The 27493-nt window shown below is 41.1% G+C and overlaps 1 protein-coding gene and 1 non-coding gene across 2 annotated transcripts; both read right to left on the reverse strand.

Moving 5' to 3' along the window:
- Positions 1-390: 390 nt before the first annotated feature.
- On the reverse strand, positions 391-27493 carry LOC124052947 (arf-GAP with dual PH domain-containing protein 1-like). Its single transcript, XM_046377777.1, has 12 exons — positions 27405-27493; positions 27071-27222; positions 16864-16991; positions 13205-13296; positions 9929-10011; positions 6819-6931; positions 6549-6695; positions 5177-5260; positions 4908-4970; positions 4582-4653; positions 4256-4484; positions 391-2149 (listed from the first exon to the last, which is right to left on the reverse strand). The coding sequence occupies exons 2-12, from the start codon at positions 27159-27161 to the stop codon at positions 2121-2123; spliced, it is 1131 nt and encodes a 376-aa protein (XP_046233733.1). The 5' UTR covers positions 27162-27222; positions 27405-27493; the 3' UTR covers positions 391-2120.
- Positions 3238-3310, reverse strand: trnar-ccu. Its single transcript has one exon. It is a non-coding gene; the product is annotated as a tRNA-Arg (tRNA).

A 27493-nucleotide genomic window follows, 5' to 3' on the forward strand; every position in this document is an offset into this window, starting at 1 on the left:
GTATGTCTTCTTAGGTATGGGCCACCATGTGCCCGCAAAACAGCTTCATTGTTCCTTAGCATGGGTTCTTCAAGTTCCTGGAACTCCACTGGATGGATGAACACCATCCTTTCTAGAGATATTTCCTGATTTGATGCTTTGATGACACTAAATTAGAGAATGGAACACACCCAGGTGTGTGGAGTTAGGAGGTGAGCCAGACCCCTGTGGTCCTCTCTTCATCTCTGCTTGACGTTAGCAGCTTAAGGCTACATTAGCAGCTGCTACCACAAATTTCTGACCAAAATGTCGGTGTTTGAGTTGTATTGTGGGTGATGTAAGTGCTAGGCTTTGAAAGTGACAAAGAATGTGTGTAACAAAAGAGACACTATCTCTCATTCTGCTGCAGCGATTTTGATACATCTTTTTATTGTCCTTCTTGAGCCCAACAATGTTATAGGAGTGCAGTGCTAGATCAGTGTAGTATTCATGTAATGCACAGACATTAGGGTGCTATGGGTCTCCCATCAAACCTTGGGCAAGAAAGTAATGTGTTTGCCAAAATAGTGGATCATTCCTTTAAATTGTCCCCAGTCTGTGACTTTCATTTCTTCATTCCAATTTGAGGACGGCATGTTCCTCTATGGGATGACCATATGAAGATTTCATACCTGACAGCGACAATATATGAGCTGAGCTCCCTTTTAAAGTAGCTGAAGAGTTCCATCTGCTGGCAAAAAAGGGAATAACTGCTCTGTCATTATAACGCTGTATGTGCAGCAAACATGCTCAAAAAGAACAGGAAATTTTCAGGGGCTTTAAAGGATAATTTTGATTTATTTCAACTTGGGTGTTTGATAGTTTTCCAAATTAACTGGTGGGAATGACATCACTACAGCAAAATCTAGCAAGGCAAGAAAGACAAGGCTAAGCTACTGCTTTTTTAAAATTAATTTCAGTGTTTTGGATCTACTAATGGCTATAAATGTTGTGGTACGTGACACTGCTTCACATTATACATTTTACAAAAATGAAATAAAATTAATACTATTAATACCAATGAGAATTGACAATAAAACCCAAGTTGTAATAAACTGTAATAATCCTTTACTGTCATATTTGTACCGTATGTAGTCTCAAAGAAGACACAGATATACTGACACGTCTTAAACACTGAGGACAAATCAAATACTGCCATTTGATCTCATTTTCATCTGTATTAATGTTAAGACTTCATAACCGAACAAACTATCACTGTGAATTAAAGGTCACAGCAACAGTGTGTCTTTAAAACAAGATGCAAAAACGTAAGTAAAACAGTTGTTGTTGTTGTTGTTGTGTTATATAAATTACAGTCCTGTCACATTACAATCCTTAAAAGCAGCAATAACCGTCTACAATGACTCAGTATGCTCAACAGTACATATAAATAAGAGAACAGCTGTCAGATTGAGGTTTTAAAAGAACCCTGTCTGGATGTAGATCAGCCACCTCCGGCTACGTTAACAGCGACGGTGATCACTGAGAGAGTTTGCATGTTTTTATGCATATTTGTTGTTAACAGCACTTTGTAGGTTCAGGTTTAACAGGGTTTCAGTGCCAGAGGTTCAACCTCACAGCGTCCTCAATGAAAACATCACAATTTCCACACATACAGTAGGCTACTGTCATCAAAACTGTACATTCAATAAATTAACAATGCATTGTCTTTGCTAAGCAACCAGTGAAACGACTCTAGATTACAATAATTACATTAGATTACAGGTAGAATGAACCATTCACAAGACAAAATCTGAGGGGTTGGGTGGGGGTTGCAGGGAAAGGGATCGTATGGCTGAGGAAAGTAAGGATGATAATGTATAGCACAAGGTTGGTAGGCGCATTAGTGGTGACGTCATCTACCCTTTGGCCTCTGATCACCAACATTTCATCCCATGTTGGGCCTTCAGTCCCATTAGAGTTCAAGTTCTGTCTCTTCTGCTTCATGATATTTTCTCATACCGGCCCATCCCGAGGCCCCTCCTCATGTCCTCCAACGCCAGCCCACCACCTCCTGCTATAGTCTGTGGTCACACACTGGGACTGTCTCTGATCTGAACGAGACTGGGCCGGTCCAGCCGAGCTGTGGCTTCCTGCAGTCTTCAAGGCTTGTGTTTAAAATGGGCCTCCACTGTAAAGACATGCCAAAAGTTACACAGAAAACTAGACAGTAAGTTCTGTTTTAATAAGTAAATACAGTTTTAACCAATGTGTGTTGTTTGATTTTATCTATGTAGCACATTTAATACAAACAGGTAACATTCAAGATGCTTTATAGGAGATGAAACTGAATGTTCATCCTGTGAACATTTTGTGACCAAAGACAGTTATGTTTCGTATATCACTGAGGGCTAATAATATGCACACCCTTCATCAAAAAGCATTTGCAGAGCTGATTTTTCATAGAATTTCAAACCTGCTATTTTTATTTGCATCAATTTTTGTCAGTCTTTCTTTTCTTTGCCTTTGATGGTGCAGTGCTACATTTCTTGGCACGCTACCCCCCCACACCTCCCCACCCCATCATCAAAATAGCATGAAACCACTGGCAGGAATGCATACCATGTCAATCGTTTCAACTGCAGAGGAGTGTGCATGGTTGAAAGATGATTAATTTCGTTTGATTTGTGCCATGTGTTACAAGGTAGCAAATGCTGATTTGTCATACGTACAATAAACACCGGGAACACACTTCCTTATTTTTTTTGGAAAGACAAATGTATAATAACTTCACTCTTACTTTGAATATTTTAGAAATTATTTGTAGAGTTTCTACAGCTTCTTATTCTGTTCTAGTTATGTAATAATGCTGTATAAATTGATAATATGACAGTGTGTTATGACCCAATGTTCCTGCACGTGATTTCATTTCATATGAAATATTTGATTCGTGGTTCTGACCATGTCGCCTCTGGATTGGAAAATCCAGATAAAAAAGAGATAACAGAGGAAGCGGATTAGTTGCTTTACTATACCAGTTATCCAGGTTCACTAATGTTCACTAAAGACAAGGAGAGGCAGGTGAAACTGAAATGGATTTGAGGTGGATTTGGATTTTGTTGTGACTACAAACACGACTACAGTGACTACGTCAGTCAGAGAGCAGTAGAGAAGACCACCCAGCTGTCACTAAAACAGCATTAGCAGAGGACAGTTTGGATCCATCGACCTCTGGGTTATGGGCTCAGCATGTTTCCACTGCACCACTCTGCTGTGAGTCACCCCAGATGGGACTCGAACCCACAATCCCTGGCTTAGGAGGCCAGTGCCTTATCCATTAGGCCACTGGGGCTTCACACGCCACAACCCAGCCAGTTCAGTGGACATTCAATGAGTTCCACAATAAAGCACAATGCATGGCAATGCCCCCCACCCAGCCCCTCCCAATGTTGCTGAGGTAGTAATGTAAAGAGAACAATAAAGACATAAGAGGACACACAGGAGGAGACACAGAGAAGTCCTGGCAGAAAAAAGAACAAACATAAAAACAAGTGTCCAAAAAATCAGGGAGACAAGGATTTTAGAAGAAATCTTGATTATGTTCAATACATCTCTAAGATGAGCATATAAGTGGCTAGCACACTGATGGACTGAAGTTGTCCTGTGGCATATGTCCTAAATTCAGACTGGAAGGACTGTATCGATTTTCGAAAAGACATCGTTTGCGTGTGCGCACATAAGTAAATAAACAAATTCTACCATAAAGCAAGATTACTGACTTAAACAGCTGTTTTAACTATTTTAACAACTTTTTCTTGATAGGCTCCAGTTTTGGTCCTAACTTGGTATTGGTTTAGGATGTCTGGACTACAACAATGCAAAACTGGCTCACTTTTAACTCACCTACAGGATTCTGACAGGGACCAAAGTACTGACCTCATGTTAAAATGGCCAGTAATAAAGAATAATATGTATGAGTCAGTAAAATCATCTTGCTGTTCTCAGCTTTCCATTTACACCCTCATTTAAAAACAGAGTCTCCAACAAATATAGAGGAATAGTTCACAACACTAAATGCATAATGAAGATAATTTGACCATGTTGCTTGGTTTGTATCATGTACATCAAAAGATACAAGCTAAGCAAAAAAAAACTCGAAAAAAGAACCACACAAATTAATCCAAAGTGCTGCTCGAGGTCAAAAACTCCACAAGGTACCTTTAAACATACAAACAAAAACACTAAAAACAAAACAGAAAATCCTTTCATTTATCGCATTTCTGGAATTTCCCCTCACCTGCATATTCCTGTGGCCTCATTGGTCGATTTATGACCCTCTGGAAGGCAGCTATCCAATCCCTTTGCTCGGCCTCTGTCTCACAGGCAAACAGGAACTTCCTGTCTGGTGTGACGATGGTAATGCCATGGTTCCAGTGGTAGCCCTGTGTGGACGGGGGCAGGCCGGACAGGACAGTGTAGCTGTTCTCCTTACTGCCGATGAAGACCTCACCACGGGCATATGCATCCTGGGAGACACAAAGGGAGAGAGGAAAGTTCAGGGAACAAACTCTCAGAGCTAACAGAGCTAAAAGGAAAGTCATGAGGGCGCAGGTCCCTTCTTACCAGAGGATCTTTGAAGTACATCAGTCTCCTGTCATCCATCGTAAACCATCTCTTCTTGAAGCCTTCTGTGTGCTGTGGCAGAGCAAGAGAAAAAACCCAAACAGACTCAGTGTTCCTCAAACAGTGTGATTTGCCATGAGAGCTCTACAAGGTTACAAATCAAAGCTTTTCCTTTTTATTAGGTTAGGCAATAACTGAATGTATGAACCTCTGGGTGGTAAAAAGAGCAATAAAATGAAATTAAATATATATATATTGTACAAGCAACAGTATATATTATACTAAATAGCAATAGTTGCAATATGATTGACAGTATAGTAGCAAACCTTTGGACCCGTTTTCTCCATAAAGCCTTCCTTCATGAAATTTCGGGTCAGTTTGGGCACCAGCTGAAAGAGAACAGAATGCATGCAATATACAAAAAATATACTGGTCACATATTAATTAGATGAAAGAAGAATCATGAATATATACGTGCATAATTTGTAAAACCTGGTAAGAGTCGGGAGCAGCGCAACACACAAACATTTAGAATGACATTACTCCTGTTGTTTCACTCTCATGATCAGACACCTCTGACATCAGTCACCCTCACCTCCTCGTCACTTGCTCCGGGGAAGGCCACCTGTAGGTAGTGAAACCTGGCTGCTCTGATAGCATTGAACCAGTCCACCATCTCCTGTACAAAAAAAAAAAAAACCCCCTCAGTGACAACATGTCCTGCTGGAACTGACACAGTATCTATTCACAGTATGTATTTTTGGGCTCTGAGTGAATAATGAGCATTGGGTTTACAGTCTTTTCCTCTGGTGCCAGTGACAGTATCTTTTCTACACAGTAAGGTGCAGCCAAACACATCTGCGCTGTGTGGATGCTGCAGTGCTGTCGATAACTCCAGCACAGAACAAAAGTGACAGTGACACCAAATGAACCCAATGAACTCTCCCTGTCACGGCTGTCAGTAAGAAGTCTCAGCCAGCAGAGGGAGCACTTTCTGAGGCGCCACTCAATCCCTGAATGGTTATTAAATATCACTCTCTTTCTTCTCTCTAATCCTCTCATTTTTGACAAACACGCCTCCAATTAGAATTAGAATTTGATCATTCAAATGATTTTCACCAAAATGTAGACATTATCCACTGCTTTACAGTAGATAGAAGGATATATCAAAGAAAGGAAAGTTTTATCTGCATTAATTCAGCCAAGCCATGTGAAACTGATTAATATGTGAATGCAGAATATGTTGCGATGTTGGCATCTAGGCTCTGACCTCATCACTCCTAACAAGAAAGCACAGCACAACATGGCGTGGAGAATGATGATAATACAACCCCCATGGAGAAGGTCTACTCACACCCTGCTGGGATGGTGAGGTGGATGTGGGGCTTTTGAAATGCTAGCTTCAAAGCTACACGTGATTTGAGAGAAAGGAAGGGGAGAATAATAATAATAATAAAAAAACATGCAAATACAAATTATTTCATGTAAGATATTCAGTGCACTCTCTGTGTGTCAGGACGATGACACATTTTCATTGTGCTGTCTTTGATTCCGAGGTTTAATCATCGAGCTTGAGCTTTAAGGTTGCAAACAGTAAGACAATGTCTACTCATTTTGACTGAATGTGGATGTAGACACCTTTGAATTAAAACTAAAAGTCAGCATTTTACTCCCATATCCACTGTGTCACAGCCAATACCACACAAAATGTGTATAATGGCATACAAATGAACAGTTACTGAAAAAGGCCCAAAGGAAATTAATTATTAAGGGACATTTCCAAGTCCAAGTGTGTCTAGTAACGCAGACAGCATGCATATTATACTGCTAACCCTGTATTAGTGCCCTGTATTACTGTAATCTAAGACTTGACATAGAGCCTGCATTGTAGAAAACACCCCAGAAAGGTTTTTATTTTTACGGGGCAATGAGTGCAGAAACAGAATTCACTGTGTTCGACAGCGCACCTTAGCATCGCTGTGGTAGACAAAGATGTTTCTTGTGCTGTTGTCTTTCAGGTAGGTGATCTGCAGGCCGCAGGGGTTGCCAATTTTAGCCGGCTGGAAGGTGGCATTGAGTGTCTCAATTTTCATCACCGCTTTGGGATCCCTGGCCTTGATGGGGGAAGACACAAACAACAGAAATGACACAGTCAGTTCCTCATATTTAGGGATATTGCTGCCTTTTGCCAAAATGAAATTTTGCGACTGTAAAATCAGCTGCATCATCTCACTTACATCCTGCTTGTTGAAGTATTTTAGCGCACCCTCCCTCTCCGACAGGATGAACTTTCGGCTAAGAAACTGACCGTTGTCTCTTCCTCGTTTCCATAGAAACCCTTCTCTGTACCCTGAGCAGAGAGAGAGAGAGGAAAAAAAGAGTGTGTGTGTGTGTGGTTAGGAGGCTGCTATCAAAATCCCATCAGATCAGAGGAGAGATTAAACGGAAGAGGCATTTACAACGGTAATGCTGAGATGTTGTAACTGGTTGGTGCAAGTTGCTCCTTCAGTTAAGAAGAAATCAAAGATCGTTTTAAATCACATTTAACAGAGGACAGAAGGAAAAGGAGAAGGGAAGACAGAGAAAACACAACTTCCAAGAGGCAAAAAGACAAGAGAAGCCGCATGAGACTGCATACAGAGACTGTATTGTCTCTGTACCAAAGAACATCCTTTCCATGTTAATGATATGCTGTTCTATTTATAGCCTGTAACGTTTTCGTCTTTAGTCTATTTTGGTAAAAAGCTCTGCCAGCACTGCCTCCTTTTCTCTCTTTTCTCTTGTAGTTTGGTCATGCTGTGAAGTGTTTTCTTTCTAATTTGGGTCTATTTTTGTGGCTTAATGGGACACGGATGTCTCAGCACAATCAGGTAGTGCTCCACAGAAGGGACTAATTTACATTTCATCCATTTGACGGGTGATGTTATCCAAAGTGGTTTGTAACGAGTGCCGATTGTAAAATAAAGACAAGTAAGGGATGAAAGAGAGTTAATTTGAAGTACAGAATGAAAGAAATTAAATCATAAATTTAAAGGAAAGATTTGTGTGAAAGAGCAAGAAATGGATTTGAGAGGAGATCAAAAATTTCTTAGGTTATCACCGTTTCACTTTAAAGTCACTACTTGTTTGGTAAAAAGTTGCTCCACTTAAAACTATTCACAGTGAGATCAATACATTATCTATTTACTATTTAGGATTTTTTTTTCTGGTTATAATAATAATAATTTTTGTCTATATCTCAAAATCTGGACAAACAAAACTAAAACTACTGCAAGGCTAATTAGACCTTATTCAGACTTCTTTTAGCTCTGTTTTGGGTCTCCACTTAATCCTGAGGGAAATATTTAGCTCTTTACCTGCTACATTATACATTCAAAAGCTAGTAGCTAATTTTGTCTGTCTGCTGTTTGGTACTGGGCAGGTAGCGTACAATGGATTTATCTCAGGCAATCTGCTGTGGCCAGATATGACGCAAATGCGAGCAGTGTCAGTGAATCAAAATACAGTCTATGGCGCTGATGCAGAACACCAAAAGCCGACTGAATGTCCTCAGATCATAAGTTAATCCTTCACATGCCTCATTTTCATGTTTACACACATTTTCTTTATTGCTCTCTTTTTCATCCTCCTCATTCAGTGCCTTCTGCCATTGACTGCTTCTCTTCTATCCCCTCTTCCTCTGCAGTCATTCTGCTCCATCGTTGCAAGTGTCTTTGTGACTGCGACTTTCTGACATGAAACATTCACCTACACTAGCATTACCTCATCGATCAATAGCCCTCCTTGTCCCCACCCTCGCCTCCTTCCCTGACACTCTCCTTCTTCCTTCTATCCTTTGCATACTAGATCAATATTAACATTGGCTGCTGAGGAGGCTCGGTTACTGCCAGTAGTCAATTTCAGCCGCCCACTCAAGCACCCACCCACCCACTCACTCACAAAAACACACACACACATAGTCATTCTGTCATCTCTATTTGTGCAATCACTCTCTCTTCATCACTCATTGTGAAGTGTATGACATCTGCAAGTGTGTGTGTGTGTTTATGAGTGTCTGTGTTTGGAGGAAGTGTGTATAGTATTTGTATGTAAGGTAAATGTGTGTGTCTACTCGTATACATTTCACATTCTTGTTGAAGATGCAGCTTTCTGATTGGCTTGCAGTGACCTCATCTGTTTATTGTTGCAGTAGAGCACTGTGAGAGCGCGCGCATGCACACACACACACCTTACCCCCTGACCCCAACTTGGAACTGAGTCCTAACATGGCAAAATGTCATTTTGCACACATGCACACAACCAAAACCCCACACACTGTTTTAATGGCTCTTTTCTCTGGCAGTGACAATTACTATGTCACTGTTTTAAATCGGCGACATCTACCACTTAAGAGAAGAAGAATGAAAATGAACGTGTGATGGCCATGGATGTTTCAGGATAATTGAATTTCAGCTTCTGGAATCCACTGGGACATGTTTGTCCAAGGAGTTTTCAAGGTTCTGCTTAGTGAAGGGTAAATAGCACAAAATCGACACAACAACACACCAGTCATTTTTGCTTTTTTTTCCCCAGGTGGACAAAATCCCTATAGGAGGGCGCTTGTGCATGAAGGAATCTCTGCTTGTGTCTGTGGTCTTTCTATACTTGTAGCTGTGTGAATGCACTTACTGATACAAAAAAACTGGTACACGACAGAAAATGTTTTCTTTTTTTTTTCCATTTGCAGCTTGCACCATTAGAAGACACTGCTGATAATGACATGTAGCAACAAGAATCTCCGTTTGGTTGGTTATTTGGTCTCTTCGTCTTCAAAAATCATCTTGAATATCAGCTATTGGACTGTGTTTACAAGCTAATTACAGAAGATCATGAAATGAAAACACAAGCATTGTTTTAGCAATAAAAAACCGAACTGCCTTGTTGCCGACATGACAGTGGAAAAGGCAGTTGTTTTTAGTAATGGCGCTAGGCGAGGAGATGCTGGTATTCACTTTGAAGGTTAGCCTAGACTTGAGTCTTGCAGACGTGTTTTTGAGAACTCCTTTGAATACTGAACATTAACATGACATTTTCAATTATTCTGCACAGCTGCTTTTAACATTTTGGGAAAGAGCCTTATTCATTTTCTTGCCCTTTCAGCAAAAATGGGAATAGCTGTATTTCCTTAAAATGCTGAAGTAGTCCTTTAATAGTGTTTTTCTGTGTAGTTGAGACCAATGCACAGGTCATCATCAAATATTCAGTTTGTGTGGCCATGTCTTATTTCAGTCAGAGGAGGCACTAAGGAGTAAAAAGAGCCTGGATGATGAACTTCACAAGTGTAATAGAACAGTCAGTATGCACGTACCTGCAGAGTAAGGCTCCTGTTTTTCAATAAACTCAAACTCATTCCTTTCATACTTGGCTCTGATCCACTGTTCTCTCAACAGCCTGGAGACATGGAAAAACACACACTGTTAACTTTCACCTCAGTTACAAATTATTTTCAAGCCAATAAACATATATATTTTTGACCTACAGCCCTGGCCTTTTAAGAAGATGAAGAGGGGAGTGCTGATTAAGTTGTGACGAGCAAGCCGCCATGTTAGTGAGTGAAAATCAGAGACTGTGCATTGCTGTTTGTCTCTGATCCAACATGCTGATGTGTTCTGTGGGCGGGTTGTCAGCATTAACATACACAATAGATTGCAATATTTGTTAGCACTGACAGAAAACGTGAGTATGAAATCACCCTTAATTATGTATACATATTGGAATTTATTGATCTTTTAAATTATTTGCACATTCATTTAAAGGAATAATTATAAAATCTGATAAAAATGCTATTTTCCTTTCTGGATAGGAAGATCAATATCTCTCCTATCTCATAATATAATTCTGTTGGTAGCTTCCTGAAGCCTTGTCAGGAGTTACTGCTCCTGGGCACATTACTTCCCATAAAACCAAATATGTCATTTTTATTATTTAGTTATTTATGCATATATTTTCTTGTACAGATTAAACAAACAAGATATAGCATGCTAATTAGTACCTTTTAGCACTGCAGTTAGCTGTTACAGCTGCTAGCTGTTTCCTCCTGTTTCTAGTCTTTGGGCTAAGCTAAGCTAACTCGCTGTCCCTCAGTGTCAAACGTGATTACAGACTTTGTTTCCATAGTCCCTACCAAAGCTGCCTATAAAGAAAGCAGATATTCTTCTGCTCCAGGCTCCAAACTGGTTTCATCCTCCCCTTCTCTACATATTTTTTATTTGTCCCCTTTTCCTTACGGAGTAGAATTAAAACAACTGTTCTGTCAGCATCGAGGAGTAATATGTCTTACTCTTGGCAGACATTTCTTGGAATGACACCTTGCAGTGACACTGGATCTTAAACACGAAACCCTGTGGTTCTCAGGGGAGTAGAGTGAGTGAACACAGAGACACCATGGTACCGACACTGAAAAAAGACTCCAGCTTTCTCTCACTCTACCTTTATTGTTTGTGTTTCTGCCTATTTTAATCAATTCTCTGAGAGGCAGACACAGTGGAAAGATGGGTGGACTGGAATGTATCAGAAAACAAACCTCAGCTTATAAAATCAAAGTATATGAAAGGTAGAAAAGAAGAAACTAGAGTTAATACGTTGTATGCCCCCACCAGCTAGTCAAGTTAAAGTTTATATCTGCATATAAGTGTATTTTTTGGCAGAATCAAAGTTATCACCATATTGACACGCATGATTCCAGTGAATAATTTCTATTATATTGTTTTCATTTAGAGACTTTTTTATGGATGAGTAGATGGACAGATTAGATTCATCAATGGTGCAACAACAATCAAACCCAATGAGCATGTGGTGGACTACAATGCTTCAAATGTAGATTTTGTAGCACAGATACTACAAATCCTAAATGTGGATGCTTTATACACAGTGTCAACACAGTAGCACAGAAGATCTGTACAATCAGCACAGTTTCAAGGTGGGCACCCAAGATTAGTGTCACCACATGTGAAATAAGTTGTTTTTGCAGAACATTATGGTGTCACAATGAATGTGAACTTTGACCTTTTGCATATAAAATGTTATCATTTATAAATTTCTATGATTATTACTGTATAGAAATCCTGACTTATGGTTAAAAAAATCTTTTGTGAGGCTCTTAGATCAATAAAATCTAATCAGAACATCTTTAAGTCCAAGTGAGGTTCTGTGTCACATTTTAAGACATAACTGTGTCACATAACTGTTGCCTATGTCCCGGCAACAGTTATGTTTGGAGGCTTTGCTTTATTTTAATAGAAAATGTACATAGGCTTATGGACATATACGTGGTTGTTGTTACAGAAAAGTCTGCATTATAAAACAGTCTTCAAATGAAATTCAGATGTATGCTGACACTTTGATATGGTCTAAACTAAATAAATTGAGTTTAATTAATTCAGTGTGACTCGAAGGTCTTAAATAACAGGAAAGAGTCATTTTGGCTTTTTTTTTTTTTTTTTTTTTTTTACACACAAACAGGAAGAGGAAGTTATACTTGGGGGCTAAACAAAGTCTAAGGCGTTGAGCAGTATACTAAAAATAAATTTACAGTAACAATGTACCACTGCACAGCCTGATGCATCAGTTTCACACTTATGAATACGTAATTGCTTCTGCATTCAACATTTGCTTGTAATATTCAACAAGTGCCAATATTACATAAGAAACCTGGAAGAAGCACAAACAAGATTTTTTCGATTAACAATAAATCAATTTGAAAAGGATTGCTCTTAAAAACGAACACACAGATACCTGGCATCTAGAAACTTACTGTTTCTCCTACTGGCCCTGCTTACATACAATTTAAATTGAGACAATGTCACACAAATAAACAAAGTTCTTTTAAAACTCTTTTACCCTTACCCTTAACTTTTACAAATATAAATCCTCTATAAATTGAAAATTCATAACACAAAGTTTGAAATGTCTTCTTAATGTCTTCTTAGTGTGGATTTACAAGGCTGCAGGGGATATATTTATTGCAATGGCACAAGTACTTTTTCAGGGCAGACATTTTGAGCAGCCATTGTACAAAAACCACTGGTGTTACCAATAATAGAAATGAAGGCTCTGTTCTATTCTGCTTACGCCTTTGCTTTCCATACGGTCAACACATGTCAAGGTGTTTTCGTGAAAAGGGCACTTGTGTAGCCTAGCCGTAGCCAGCTAGTGCCTGTTAGCAATAGCAACCTCGGAGGGTACACCACTCTCTATGTTTTTACTATTCATACAGGGGGAAACAGTAGTCAAAATATAAGTGAACTTAAGAGTCGCAGCTGATATTTTGTCCTTAAAAGGTTATATTACACATTAACACACAAACACTGACCTTTAAGTGATACTGGTGCCATTACTGTACTTAAGTAGAGAACTGAATCAGCTCAATTGGACTAAGCACTAAGAAATAGCCTACTTGCTAACTAGCTAGCAAGTAGGCTATTTCTTGGCACTTGGTACTTCACTTAACACATATTTTCTATTTTCAGATAAAAGATGGCTCCAATAAAAAAAAAATGTTATTAGGACTGTGTCAGATATGAGACAAGGCTGAATCTTCACTGTTCATGTTTTGAAAGTCACAGCTGAAGGAATGAGTACTTACTTGCAGTCAGTGTGTGTTGGTCTGTAGTAGAAAGCAGGAACCTTCTGCTCATATTTGGCCTTTGCTGCATTGTTTCCCATAGCAGCCATTAACTGAAATGGAGACAGGACAACACAACCTGGTCATCTAAATACTGCTCACAGTTGAATATTCACATCCTTAGAATATATAGTAGTTTCCACAATGCTGCATTTCAGATGTCCAGGGACAATGGAGAGCCACATAAATTTTATCTAACAGCATATTTACCCAATTGTTAACCAAGTCATATTTTAAAAGGTATTTTATTCTGGAAATGCTCCTATCAGTTAAAATGCTGTGCTGCAGCTGAATCCTGGGATGTAGCTATAAACATTTTGAGTGGATCTACACTGTGCAGCTATAATAGTAGAAATAATAATAGCAGATATTTTGCCAATCTTACAGAAAGGGTGTAATTTTATTAACAAAGAATATGCTTCCTTCGATTAACACATGGATTTCAAAATACAATCACATGAGATAAAAAGAACAACATCTTTGTTCCTTAAGTTCAATGTTGTTTTCTCTTTGCTTTTGTAGTTTTCTTGTCACCATTCTCTGAGTCTTATTTCCTTGAAATGCCATGGCTGCTGTCCTGTGAATTTGCTGTAAAAAGTATTTCTTAATGATATTGCATTTTGTAATTTCTACTTTGTAACATCCTTAAAATGAAACAAGCATAGAAAATCATTGGTATGGCAGAACTTATAAAAATAAAGTCCCTGCATTGCAATGAGATTAATTGTAAAAATGACAATGCTGCATCGGGACGTGTTCAGCTCATTTCCTCCATTGAGCGTTTCATCCAAGGATAATCCCCCAGTCCAATCCAGCTGCCTGAATCCCTCAACACGCCTCTCTTATCCTCTGAGGGGCTCTGAAAGGGATCCTGCACTGTGGCGTTTTAGTGTGAAGGTCAAATAACGTCAGAAAATTCAACCAAAACACAAACCTCTACAGAAAGTCATGGAAGTCAACACGGGACACACATGCCACCAAAATGTCATACATTTGACACCTTAGATGTGACATGTAGAATATATCAATATCATAAAAGCAAAAGATAAGGAGCCCACTGCATAACCTCAGTATCCATGTAGTTAGGAAGGCCTTCCTTTAGCTGCTTACTATTCCAGAATGTGATTTGCAAGCATCTGCAAAGCATTACATTCAGTTACTGTTCAATAAAATAACCAAATCTTCATGACGACATGATTCCCATGGCAACAACAAAGGCCTGATTTTTCCTTTGTACTCTGGCATCATGTAAAATAGAATAATAACAACAGAAATAATAAAAGATGTTATTTGTCAAAAGATGCATACCCCCACTTTCACACATTAAGAATTATAAATTTCATTTGTTCTACGTCCTTCTGCCAGTGTACATACAGGTCTTTTAATACACAGGCTGTCAGAACGCCAAACATGGTTAACTGCATTCCACTGACAGTTCTAGCATGTAGCAAGAGGTAGATAAATAGATAAAAGTAGATAAAGGCAAAAAAAAAAAATCACGGACAGTAAGGTTAAAAAACTCCAGCGTCCCTGTGTGAAGGTTTCCTAGCATGCAGCCACTGAATGGACATTTCCTCATTTGACTGTATTTAAAGACTTTCTGTAGGCCATTATGGTGTTTACAGTACTTTCCAAACTGCTCTTTTCCACTGTTCTCCTTGACTTCCTCTTAGAGCTACTATGACCATGTTTGTCATTAAAATGCTTTCACAAGCCATGAAGCCATTCTTCAGAATAAAACACTGAGTTGATTTTAAAATAACTCCAAGTACTTGACACTGACTTTCCTTCAGTTGTTGCAACCCAGAGACCTTTGAGATGACGGGTAGGAGGAACTATCTGCACGAACACTGTGATGTTATTACTGTAAATCAACAGGAAGCAAGACCCCTGCGGGACATTTGTGGCATCTTGTTCACTCAAGACTCTCCTCCCAAGTATCAACCAGGTGCAGCTAATAAAGTGAATACTACTGTGGCTCTTAGACAAAAGTTTCTCATCTGATTGAGGATGTTTTAATGGTGTGGGACCACAATGGCTCGAGACGTCTCAACAATAAACTCTGGCATCTCAAAATCACCCCTAAACTCTCCCAATACTACAATTACTGAAGGCGAGATTTAACACAGACAACACAAAGCCCTCACTACCCTTTCTTCCCGCACTGCAAGCAGTCACTCCAGTCATCTGATATGCTTATTATTCTGGGATTCTTGCAAGTCAAATCCCCATTAGGTCCCATTTATTGTCCTTTTACATCCTCAGTTTCTCATTTTTCCTCATGATTCACATCAGCATCACCTCCCCCAGAATCCTTTTCGTCACCCAGTGGTGGTGTTAAAGCACAGACATGATCCATTCAGAGCACTACTCTTCCCCAGTGGAGCAAAAACACATTTTTTGTCTAGTTGACAATTTTGCACAGAACTCATATTTCTTGCTTGCAGATCTGTGAAGAGCCCATGTTTGCAAGTCCCGTGGCGGCTCAGCTTCTTTTTTGCACACAGGAGAAAAGTATGAACGGTCTTGCTGATGGAACAATACATTATTGATCCCTGTGAGGAAATTCTCTCCTTCCAAATGTCCAAGTCAGAGGTCAGAGTCAGCTGAAGATGAATGCTTTTCAACAGATAAGAATTCATTGTGCTGCATGACGACTTAAGCCATCAAATTGTTTTTAACTGACAAATATTGACTATATTAAGCCAGATAAAATACCGATCCTCGTGCAAACTGTAAAAAAGTACAGTGGTTTGAGTTCATGAGATCTGCACCTACAGCTGTGTTTTAGCGAGCTTCAGGATTCAAAAAAGCCTACACTTTGCCTGTATTTCCGTGACATGTTTCCACATCCTGCTTTATTTTCTGTCATATTGTTAAGAAAATGTCCCTTCACTGGGCTGTTTCCATAGCAACAAAAAAATAATGGCACAGTTTTACACTAACCATGGACTCAATTATATTTTTTTGTCTGTCATGTACGCACATTCTTACCTTCTACATAACAAACAGCAAACATATGCTGCGTGTGCTGGGATTCGCACACAATTAGTATGGAGACATAAAAATCATGTCACGCATTTGGCCTCATGCAAGAATCATTTGAACAAATGAATTTGCTCTTGACTTACATGTCAATTTAGGGACGCTGTTTATGATAACCATCAACCACTGGCAGTGAAAATCTATCTGCTGTGACTCGGGCATGAAATGTTTACAGATGACAAAGCTTTATTCATGTTTGCTGACTTCCTGGCACTCTGACTCTTTCCTGGATGTTATACTGACAAACACCCAAATAAAAACACACCATTAGCTCGAATAAAAGTTTGAACATTGTTGGAAACACCTGGGATAATTTAAGTAGTCAACTCAGTGAAAAATATAACAAAGGTCTAGTCGTATTTGGGTTTTTTTTTGTTTTTTTGTTTTTTTTGAAATGTTAATGTGGAAATGTTATATCTTCAAGAGAGAATCTGAATTAGAACACTCGGAACAAGTGACACCATTCGAATATTACAGAGACGAGGGAAGCGGTGTTTTATCTGGGATGTGTTTTCCATTTATATATTTAAGTGGGGCTCTTGTGATTTGAATACGGTGTATGTTTACCACCTTACCTCCACCTCACTGGCATCCCACGTGTCCTGGACAGACTTGACCCGGCTGATGTGGGGGATGCTCCGGTGAAGGAGCGAGCAGGCCTGGCAAACAAACACACCCAAAGTGAGAGACGCCCAGTCTGGCTCTGCAGGAGAGAGAGAAAGAGAGAGAGAAAGCGAAAGGGAGGGAGAGCCACCAGGGGAATGAAAGAGGAATGACGCAGAGAGAACAAGCGGGGAGGTGAAAGGAGGGGAAGTGAGTTTTGGGGAGAATGAGAGAGGAGAGAGGAAATGAAGCAGTGCAGGAGGGTGATAGAGAGAATGATGGTGGACATAGAAGAGAGATAAAAGAGGAGGGGTGAGAAAATCTTGTCATAAAAAGAGCTGCAACAAAGAGAACACCAGCTCAAGGTTCAGGCTATAAATAATGAGAGTGCTGATGCTGGTACTGTTAAGAGGTAATAGGAGCAAAGTAAATGAAGCAAATATTACAAGGGACTCGGGATGAGTGTGTCCCTGCTTGTAAAGGAGAGCAGGGCAGCGAAATGTGATTTTGGGGAAATCCTATTTGGCCTACTGACAGGAAACAGACCCTCTGAGATCTGATCAGAACTCACCCGAGGTACTTATCAGGTTAGGTCACCAGACTACAGAATACACACATATGCACGCACGCACGGAAAAAAAAGACAATCACTTTTGTGACTTAAAGGGATTCAAGGGGGGAAATAAAAGAAAAATACAAAGACACACATCCTGACATGCATGTTAACACACATGCAAACACACCTGTGCATCACCTCTAAAAAAGAAATATTTTAATGCCAACATGAGCATGTGACTAAACACACGGTTTGATTACAGGAGCTAGAAGTCAGACATAATGTGCAAAAAAAAAAAGAGGGCAAAAAAAGATCTTTTTTCTCTCTCTCTGCAATGTGATTCAGCAGCAGCATCTGTGGGTGTTCAGCAAAGGTACATCTTAGTCATTCTATCGCACACAGACTTTGATTCTGTCCATGCAAATGAAGCTGTCAATGTCAGAGACGCACAGTGTCAGGGAACAGTGACAGAGTGTAGTGAGAACAGAGTGTCGCAAAATGAGGGAGGCAGAGAAAGAGACAGAGATGAAAACGCAGATTGGATCTGATTGGTAGAAATGAAGGCTCAGTGGGTATATAACAAGAAACATTTTCAGAGTTGGTTAACCGGTAAAGATAAATGACCAGAAATCCTGGTCAAAATAAAATCATCTAGTGCTGAAAAGACTACCAGATCTTCATTGGAGTCAATAACCCTAACCCTAGTCAATCGACAGAAATTTAATTGTCAACAACTTAAATAATTGATTCATTATAGAAAACTGTGAAAAAAAATGGCTTGTTCCCTAATATGAGGAATTTGGGTTTTAGGGTGGGACTTTGTGTAACAGAAATTGCTTTTGGACATGGGGTTAGATGTTACCTCACACTTTAATCAATCACATGCAACCTGGCTCTTTAAGTGTGTTATTCTTGTGTTTGAAAGTAACCTAATGATTATTTACACTCTCAGCAAATCTGTTATTTTTCATCTGAATTTTAACTAACAGCAGCATAACATCAGGCTGTTTAACAAATGCTGCCTTACTGCTATATACTCATATACAGACAAAAAGTATTGGGATGGGGCTGTCTTTCAGAGGCGCTTACTTCCAGTGAAGGGAAATCTTAATGCTTCAGCATACCAAGACATTTTGGACAATGCTATGCTTCCAAAGCAAAGTCCATAAAGACATGGTTGGTTTGGTGTAGAGTAACTTGACTGGCCCACACAGAGCCCTGACCTCAACCCCATCCAACACCTTTGGGATGAACTGGAATAGAGACTGTGAGCCAGGCCTTTTGGTCCAGCATCAGTGTCTGACCTCACAAATGCTCTACTGCATGAATGGGCACAAATTCCCACAGAAACACTCCAAAATCTTGTGGAAAGCCTTCAAAGAAGAGTGGAAGATGTTATGGCTGCAAAAGGGGGCACCAACTCCATGTTCATGTCTATGTGATTAGAATGTGATGTCATTAAAGTCCCTGTTGGTGGAATGATCAGGTCGCCCAATACTTTTGTCTTTAAGTCTACAAATTCTTATGGGGTGATTATTTTCTTCTGAGTCTACAACTGCTGTTTATTTTCACTGCCAGTTACATTTTTGATTGAGCACGTAAACGTTTGGTCTACTGTGATGTCTGGCAGAAGGGGGACGCAGCTTTGTTTGCGTACCCTCCTCCAGTCGCTGAATAACATCATTACAAATATTATTCACAAACACAGGCTAGAAATAGCTTAAAATATGCCTACAGAATGAAAACCAAATCAGAACACTAGTACACAGTTTGTCCCCGTATAAGCTTACTCTTTACTCTTTAATATTCTTATAATATTCAGAACACACAGTTTCATTCTAGCATGTAATTTATAATCTTGCTTTAGTAATAAAGCAGTAACTTGTGATCTTTCTTGAATATCTTCATGGCATATCCAATATTATCTTTGTATTACTTATCATTCATAACATACATTCTTTTATAGCTTCTCCACTTGGAGCTTATGATATTTTTCTTCATGAAATATGACAGTATGATCATTTGTTGGGTATGATGACTGACTGTCTTTTCTGTCGCAGGTGCTGCTGCTGCAGGCAAAGCTGAAGCAAGACCACCACACCAGAGCAGTGACACCGTCCTTTCCACTGAGAAACAAGAGGCCATGCAAGGCAGTAATCCTCACAGCAATCTGCCAAACAGCAACATCAGGAAAGCACACGCCACGTCTGGAAAAAAAGCCCCACAAGGCTGTGACATCTTTAAATATCTTGTTTTGGCTCTGGACTGCAGTGAAAAGTTGTCAAAGTCAGCTCACTGACTTCAGTGATTCCCTGAATTTTCATGTTTCCGTGTAACGCTCAGCAGGTGAAAGTCTTAAAGACTTATCTCAACATGTGTCAGACGGATTGGCACAGAGTTTGGTTTCATGTTCCGCTTAGAACCAAATGAAGTCAGATCACCTTGCTGATCCCCTGATTTTTCATCCAGCCCCATCATCAAGTCTGCTCTTTTGTTTGTTCAATATGTTGGTTTATGACCCTAATTACATGATTTGGACAAAAGTATTGGGACACACTGCCATTGCAGAACAGGAACTTTGATGACTTTGCATTCTAAATACACAGACAGCTTTGCAGCTACCACAGCTTCCACTCTTCTGGGAAGGCTTTCCACAAGATTTTGGAGTGTTTCACGTATTTCAGTCAAAGTTTTCAGATAAAATAGCCACCTCAGGGTCTGTTCATGACGCTGGAATACGTGTGTATCCTGTACACGTGTTAACATGCATAAGTGCGTACATGGCAACAAGCGACTGAGAGCACCATGTCTTCAATGGGCAACACTTAAAAGTCACTCTCCATCTCACTCTCTCTGCAGCTGCCATTTCTCACACAAGGAGGCCCTCAGCGTGGTGCACTGCAGCCATGTGAATACGCACACGCATGCACAAGGAAATCTTACGAGAGCTAACAGAGGGAGAGAAAAAAAAAAGACAATTTCTTCATCCTCTTGATGCTGGATAAAGCATAGATGGAGATGCCACAGAGCCTGATGTGCGAGCAGCAGAGGGGAGGAGAGAATCAGAGATGAGGAGATGATGGAGTAGGAGAGGTAGGATGGATCTGGTAGGAAGGGAAGAGAGGAAGAGTGTGGGTTCTTCATGATGCAGAGAGATGATGTCAGCTCACAAGATCCCCTGAGGGAGTTACCGCCGCCTAATCTCGATTGATCTCTTTTAACCCGTGACAAGAAAGCAAAATGTGAATGAATGTCATCTCGTCTTTTAAGAGTCCTGGATAGTGATCAAGCACAAAGAGCCTTGATGTGAAGAAATCAAACCTCTTGCTTTTTTTTTTCCTAATACTTATTCTTTATGCCAGCAATATACATTCACACACACATACACGGCAACACACACCTACACACAACACTGCTGACACAAAAACCCACAGCCAGCCATTCAGCGGTGAGGTCATCACTGTCTGAGTCAGGCCTTACAGAGAAGCAAACTGCACTCATGGAGATTACTGTGGCAGTGTGACTAACTAACCGCACACACACACACACACACACACGCACGCACAGCCACACGCACGCACTGGGCTTCCTCCTCTACATGTACGTGAATGTTTCTCAACAGGTCGGCTGTGAACAACAGATGCCCGGTCATAGCGGACGAGGGGAGAACTCCTGATGTAGCGCGACTCTGTGACATACGCCGTTTGAGGCGTGTTTGCTAAAGAGCTGGCTACCTCTCTGGGGAATTGTTGAGAGGAAAGTGGAGCTTTGCAGGAGTTACGGGCCTCGTTTGGTGGTAAGACAGCAGAGCTTTTGACGAGGTTGAAGAAAGACGTGCCTGTGGCGTTGCTGCAGGGCAAATGCAGGATAAATGAATGAGGGGGCATTTACACAATGGATGCTCCTGTGCCTGTGAGCGTTCGCAGGCACTTCTCCTGCATGTGCAGCAGTTCACTTGTACATCTGGATGTATATACACATTAGTCTGTCAGTGCCTGCGTCATGGTGGGCGATAATGACTAGGCAGTGGGTCCAGCTGAGGTGACCCTCTCAAGTCTCTGCAGAATCCCTCAGGCTCTAGCTAAGTATTTTTATTTTTACAGCAGTATTTACAGTCTTGATGTAAACTGTGTTCATCTTCAGTTCAGCCCTGACCTTCTAAAATGTCAAAACGCTCGAGGCTTTTATAAGAAACTCATCAAGGTTTTCTTCATTTCTAAAGGCTGACTTTTCAGTTGGAATGTGTTCGCAGGAGTGAATGTTAAATACAGTATACACATTAAGGATTACGGACATTAAGGATTCCACTTCCAATCTGAATTATTTGTATAGTTGTATAGTCAGTTACATTACCACTCAAGTAATCATTTGAGTACATCATACGAGACATATTCACATATACACTCTCCAAGAATGCAGTATGCTTAAATGGGGCACTGCATTAGTATTGCAGAGTACTAAAGTAACGCTTGCATTAGCTGATTGTCATCAGCTGCTTCACTCATGCTTTACAACGGGTACATCCCAAAGTGTCTTAAATATCCCTCACTTCTGCTTTGTATAGACAGACGATACGAAACCACGACAAAGGAGAGGGAAAAACAAGGAAATATACAAGAGAAAAGAGCCACCTCTTCCTCTGAAGCATCATGTGAAGCAATGTCCATTTCTCAAGATGGCTCAGTTGTCAGTCGGCTTGAACAGCTGTGTGTGCACACATTATCTGTTTAGCAAACACCTGCATGTGAACAAATTGCATTCTGTATCTTATATGTATCTAATATGAGTAGAACAGTAGAAATGATTTATTAGCTAAACGGAAATTTGAAATTCAAACCTGTGACTGAATGGAAATGGCAACGCTGGTTTAGTGAACAGAAATAAATTGGACAGTAATGGTACACAATGCTAGCTCTGAGCACGACATGTGTCCCTCAGTTTTACCGCACGAGGAGGTCACAAATGACCAGACAAGATTAACTGTCTAAAGGTGCGACCTTCAGAATAAAAGCCTCAATCAAGCCCAAATGCTTGCTATTCTCAACCTCCACCGCTGACTCTGATTAAAATGTTATTTGTGTGGTTCTTTCAGAGTTGGCTTGAGAGAAGGCTATCATTCATAATTCATATTTCAACAATTGACACAAAAAATAAAACTCAAACTTGGCTTTTTGTATAGAATTAAAGATGTCTGTCTTCTTCCAACCGCAAAACTATAGTGCAGTCAACCTTCATGTCCTTGATTATGGTGATATTTTGTGCTGTCACACTGCCATGTCAGCACTTCAGCTGTTTAATTCTGCGTATCACAGCGCATTGCAATTGACAAATTTCATACTCATCCATATCAGTCGCTTGGATGGTCATAAGAATTGGTCATCTCCTGCTATTCTTTCACAAGGCTCTACTGTCAAAGCTTCCAAACTACCTCACATCTCTTCTCTCATTTAAAACTAGTAGCTAAAGTCCACGATCCAGTAATGACTTGACGATATCCCTTCTGCTTGAGCAGATGTCGGCAGATCTGGGTTCAGGTATTATGAACCTTTTAAATGAAATGAGCTACTCCACTCAAACTGGAGTCTTTTCTTCCCATTGGTTGCTTTAAATCTCTTCTATCTGATGTTCAACGATTCTTGTAAATGTTTTAATTCACTCCTTGCTGTACTGAGTTGTTAATGTTTTTATTCTTCTTGGTTCTCAGACCTCTCTTGAAAAAGAGGTCCTAATCTCAAAGAAACTGCCTGAAAAAGATTCATTAAAAAAAAAAAAAAAATTAATTTGCCCTCCAAATGCATTACTGATGTTTTAATTGGCCAAGGCTATATCTCACTATTCACACCAGGACACAGGAAAGCAAAATGTCTTTTGTCCAACCTTCTCTTACAAGACATTCAAAAAAAATCTTCTAGAAAGCCATGAGCGGGCTGCCATAGGGGCCCTAAACCCCTCTTCCTACCTAATCATAGTTCCTGCTGTTTTTGCTGTTCAACAAACACCTTCCTCACACCTCAGAGGACTGCTGAGGCTTCTCTCTGGAGGGAATAACTCATTTGTACGTCCTTAGCAAAGGGCAGGACCACAGCGCTGCTGAGCTACAGAGAAACCCTGCCCTGTAAGCTCTCGACTCAGCCTCTCAGAGGTCTCATCTGAGCACACCAGCAGAGAAGTGGCAGAAGGGGGAAAAAAAGGTAAAGGTATGGAAGGGCAGAGTAAGAATGACTAAGCAGAAAGAAAAAAAAAAAGCACAGGCGGTGAGGTCACTTTGTGTGTTTTCAGACCAATTAGAGCAGCTTTCTGTCTGCTTAGTGGATGTTGTATCTGTGATGGGGAGATAAAGCAGCGGTGAGGGAGGACAGCCAGGTCACTGCTGATGTTGTGATAGTCTGTCTTTACTCTGTCAGCCTGCAGATTCACATACAATAGAGGGATTTCATGTGATGTCATGAAGCTGCCACATTGGAGAACCTTTCCTTCCTCCTTTGGCTTTCCTGTCTATGCAACATAAGATACATACCTATACTGTTTTTGATTGGGAACTGAACATTTCATCACCTATGTATCTGACTTAATTTAATGACAGCCATTATGTCTTTTTTTCGGTGTCCACCCGAAGCCAGTTAAATTTAAAAATGTATTTTTGTCTGTTTCAGACTTCCGTCCACACTCAAGCGGCACTTTAATCGTCACAGAACTGAGCTTTTCCAGTGTGGCCTCTGAAGTGTAAATCTTGCTGTTTTAGTGTGTACAACAAAGACTGATGACTTCCAACTTTTACTCATTTGAAAGGAACTTGAATGACTGCTGGTTGACAGGCTGCGTTTACAAGCCGCAGTTAAACCTCATACTCATTAAGATGTTTGACGACTGAAACAGAAAAATATTTAACTATGGACAACTGCATTGTGAATTCAGCTGTATTACAACACAGTATTCGGTGGGTGAACATGGAGAGCTCCAGGGTTCTGAAAGTTCAAGGATGTTAAGTTAAAAGATAATTCATTTTACTGACAACAACACCTTTGGGTCTCCACTGTACACTGTGTGGCTTTATCCAGGTGCAGCAGACTTTAAAGGTGCATAGTACTATACCAGAGTGCGTAGGGGCTGTGCTTGTTCAGTCCATAAAAGCAATTTGGCTTGGTATTATTGGTGGGGGTTAGTATTTCTCAACTAACATTTAGAAATACTCAGTAAATCAATAATCCAATAGTAACATGGAAGCATTAACATCCATCATTTATCAATCATAAGCCAGTCTACAGTATAAACCTGTCAGCATACATTACCTGTTACATCCTACGTAACTGTCCTCCTCCTTAAGTCCAGCCAACTAACCGCTGCTCACATTTACTGAAGACCAATATGATTGTCCGTATGCTCTGCTGTGTTGAGATGATTTGTGGTATTTTGAGCTCTAATGACACTGTGATCTTTTGGGGTTTTTTTTTCTGAAAAAGCCACTGAGATTAGATCCTGTCCCCATCTGGGAAGGAGCAGCTGAACCAGCATCAATAATTCATATCTTGACCATTATGAGATATGAATTATGAGGCCGGGAATGCCTGATCTGGTAGCAGAGGAGGAAGAGGAGGAGGAAGATAACGGCTGGGTTGATGGCTGGCCATCCTAACATCCTAACACCTGTGCAGCCTGCTCTCCGGAAATTTCACAAGACGAGTCTAGTGTTCAACTGCAAATGTTGGAGAAAGCCGTTAGTGGACTGGATATCCTGTTGACAGCTAAGCAGCTTCACTCAGTCCCGTTTGAAGGGCCTTGCACAAGGCAATCCTGAGCAGCATTTGTTGGGCGATGAGAGAGCATATGCGTCACTTCACCAGCTGAGAGTTTCCTAGCTGTGATCAATCAGTCACCCTGCAATTACCAGCTTCTCTGACTATTCGACAACAGCTGCACTACACAGCACATCTGTCTCTGCTTTGTTGTGTGAGCGCTAAATTTGACTATATTATGATTGGAAAGGTGAAAGTGTCATGTCTGCTAAGCGAAACTAACGAATGATCTCAGCATCGTACCAGGGAGCTGGAGCCTATCCCAGCTGCCTATGGACGAGAGGCAGGGTTCACCCTGGACTGTCAATTGCAGGGCCAACACACAGACACAGACAGAAGACAGACAACCACACACTCTCACACTCACACCTAGGGGCAATGTGGAGTAGCCAATTACCTAATGTGCATGTTTTTGGTATTGTGGGAGGAAGCCGGAGTACCCGGAGAAAACCCACGCAGGCACAGGGAGAACATGCAAACTCCACATAGAAGGGCCCAGACCGGGATTCGAACCTGGAACCCTCTTGCTATGAGGCGACAGTGCTAACCACCATGCCGCCCAGCATCGTACCAATCAGAACCAATTCCTCAGAACAGCTTTTGGAAACTACATGAAAAGATGTATCCCAAAGATCAAGCAGGGCGGCAATCGTGCCAGTTTTCCTCAAACAAGATTGCAGGCGGCTCTGTGAGGCTGTACTTAAGCACAGAGACAGCTGAGTACAGCTGAGCCTGATGGGAATGTCAGTAGTTTTGCAGGTATTTGAGGATAAGGCAAAGTGATGGACAAACTAAAATTCTGAACTAACTACGGCACTAGAGGAAGCATTCCAGGATCCTGAAGGTTATTACAGTTCATCCTATGCAGAACATGAATGTCTGTGCCAAATTTCATAGCAACCCATTGACCTGTTGTTGGGGCATGATTGGTTGGTGGTGCTGATTAGCAAACGGACACATAAAAATCTCAGATACTTTAAAGCTTGATGAGAGCCATTTCTCTGCTTATTTCTCAACAAGATAATGAAATCCCTCTTCATCCCTCTTCTGTCCGCCGCCACAACAAAGCTATCTAAATTTACGAGAGCGCCTCTGCTTCCAAAAAACTGCTCCGCTACAGCCAGTCCTCAGAGGAGCTGTAGCCAGGGCCAAGGAACAGGCATCCTGGGCGGGCTCGGCTCCAAATGCTGGGCGTACAGCCTGTACTGGAGCGTCTGTGGCCACTTACTGGTTTATTGCCATTTCAGTGAGTATAAAGGAGCAGGGGGGAGGAAGAGAGAGGATTAAAGGGGGAACGCATGGGGAGAGGATACAGAGGGGATGGAAAGATGAGGACAGGGATGAGCTTCATGGAGCACAACAAACCGTGGTGAGATGAGCATCCTGTACATAAGAAAACAAACATGTAAAAGCAAAAAAATACACACAGCAGTAATTACTGAGCAAGCTGTGTGCATGCTGCTGACACTGTAGAACATGATGATACAACACCACCAGTAACCACACACACACACACATAGGCAGCAACAACAGAAATAGCTGTGGAAGTGATAGTGTACATGTCTTTTACACCCTCTTGCACTGTGACAGCCTCAAAAAGTGTTAACGGCTCAGGCTGACTCCAAAGTCCGTGTCTGTCAGGCCCTATACCTGCAGAGAAAACGCTGTTTTCAGGTACACGTGTCGCCGCCAGGCCGTTCTCACCGTATCTGGACTAAATTCACTCAGACTCACACCAGTTGGTTCGTTTTCCGCAGCAGCTCAGACTCACCGGGCTGCACGAGAGACCCGGGTGGGCTCCGCGCGGCGGGGTCGGTGGGGTTTGCTTACCTGGATTGCCGCAGTCCGCGCACGTTTCGTTCCCCGGTCTCGACAGCACGTCTTGGAGGAGCCGGTTGTTCCCCTCCGGTTCCAGCGCCATGGTGAGCTTATCCGTCCAAACTCACCGCGGTGGAAAGAAACCTGTCCCAGAACATCCGCAGCTGGAGTCCAAACAGACAGACAGACAGATAGAGAGGCGGACAGCCCGATCACCTGTCACATTCGGTCTTAAGTGGAGAAGAAAGACTGGACGAGACTGAACGATCCGAGCCAGTGATGGAGGACACCCCCCTCTCTTTCTCTCTCTCTCTCACTGATAGCTCTATTACCGAGTCTCACTCACCGAATAATAATCAAGCCTATCACCACCACCTCCCCCTCCTTCTCCTCCCTGTCTGTCTGTCTTCTCTTCCCTCCAACCCCTCTTATATC

Source organism: Scatophagus argus, chromosome 21 (assembly GCF_020382885.2).
Source record: "Scatophagus argus isolate fScaArg1 chromosome 21, fScaArg1.pri, whole genome shotgun sequence".
In the NCBI taxonomy this organism is placed as follows: domain Eukaryota; kingdom Metazoa; phylum Chordata; class Actinopteri; family Scatophagidae; genus Scatophagus; species Scatophagus argus.

Bases quoted from the DNA above. Each gene is read 5' to 3' on its own strand.
- LOC124052947 (XM_046377777.1), bottom strand. From the start codon at position 27,161: ATGGCGCTGGAACCGGAGGGGAACAACCGGCTCCTCCAAGACGTGCTG. The intron at 6,932-9,928 runs GTACGTGCATAC...CTCTCTGCTCAG, and splicing joins ACAGGAGCCTTACTCTGCAG to GGTACAGAGAAGGGTTTCTA. The intron at 2,150-4,255 runs GTGAGGGGAAAT...ATGTCTTTACAG, and splicing joins GAGGCCACAGGAATATGCAG to TGGAGGCCCATTTTAAACAC.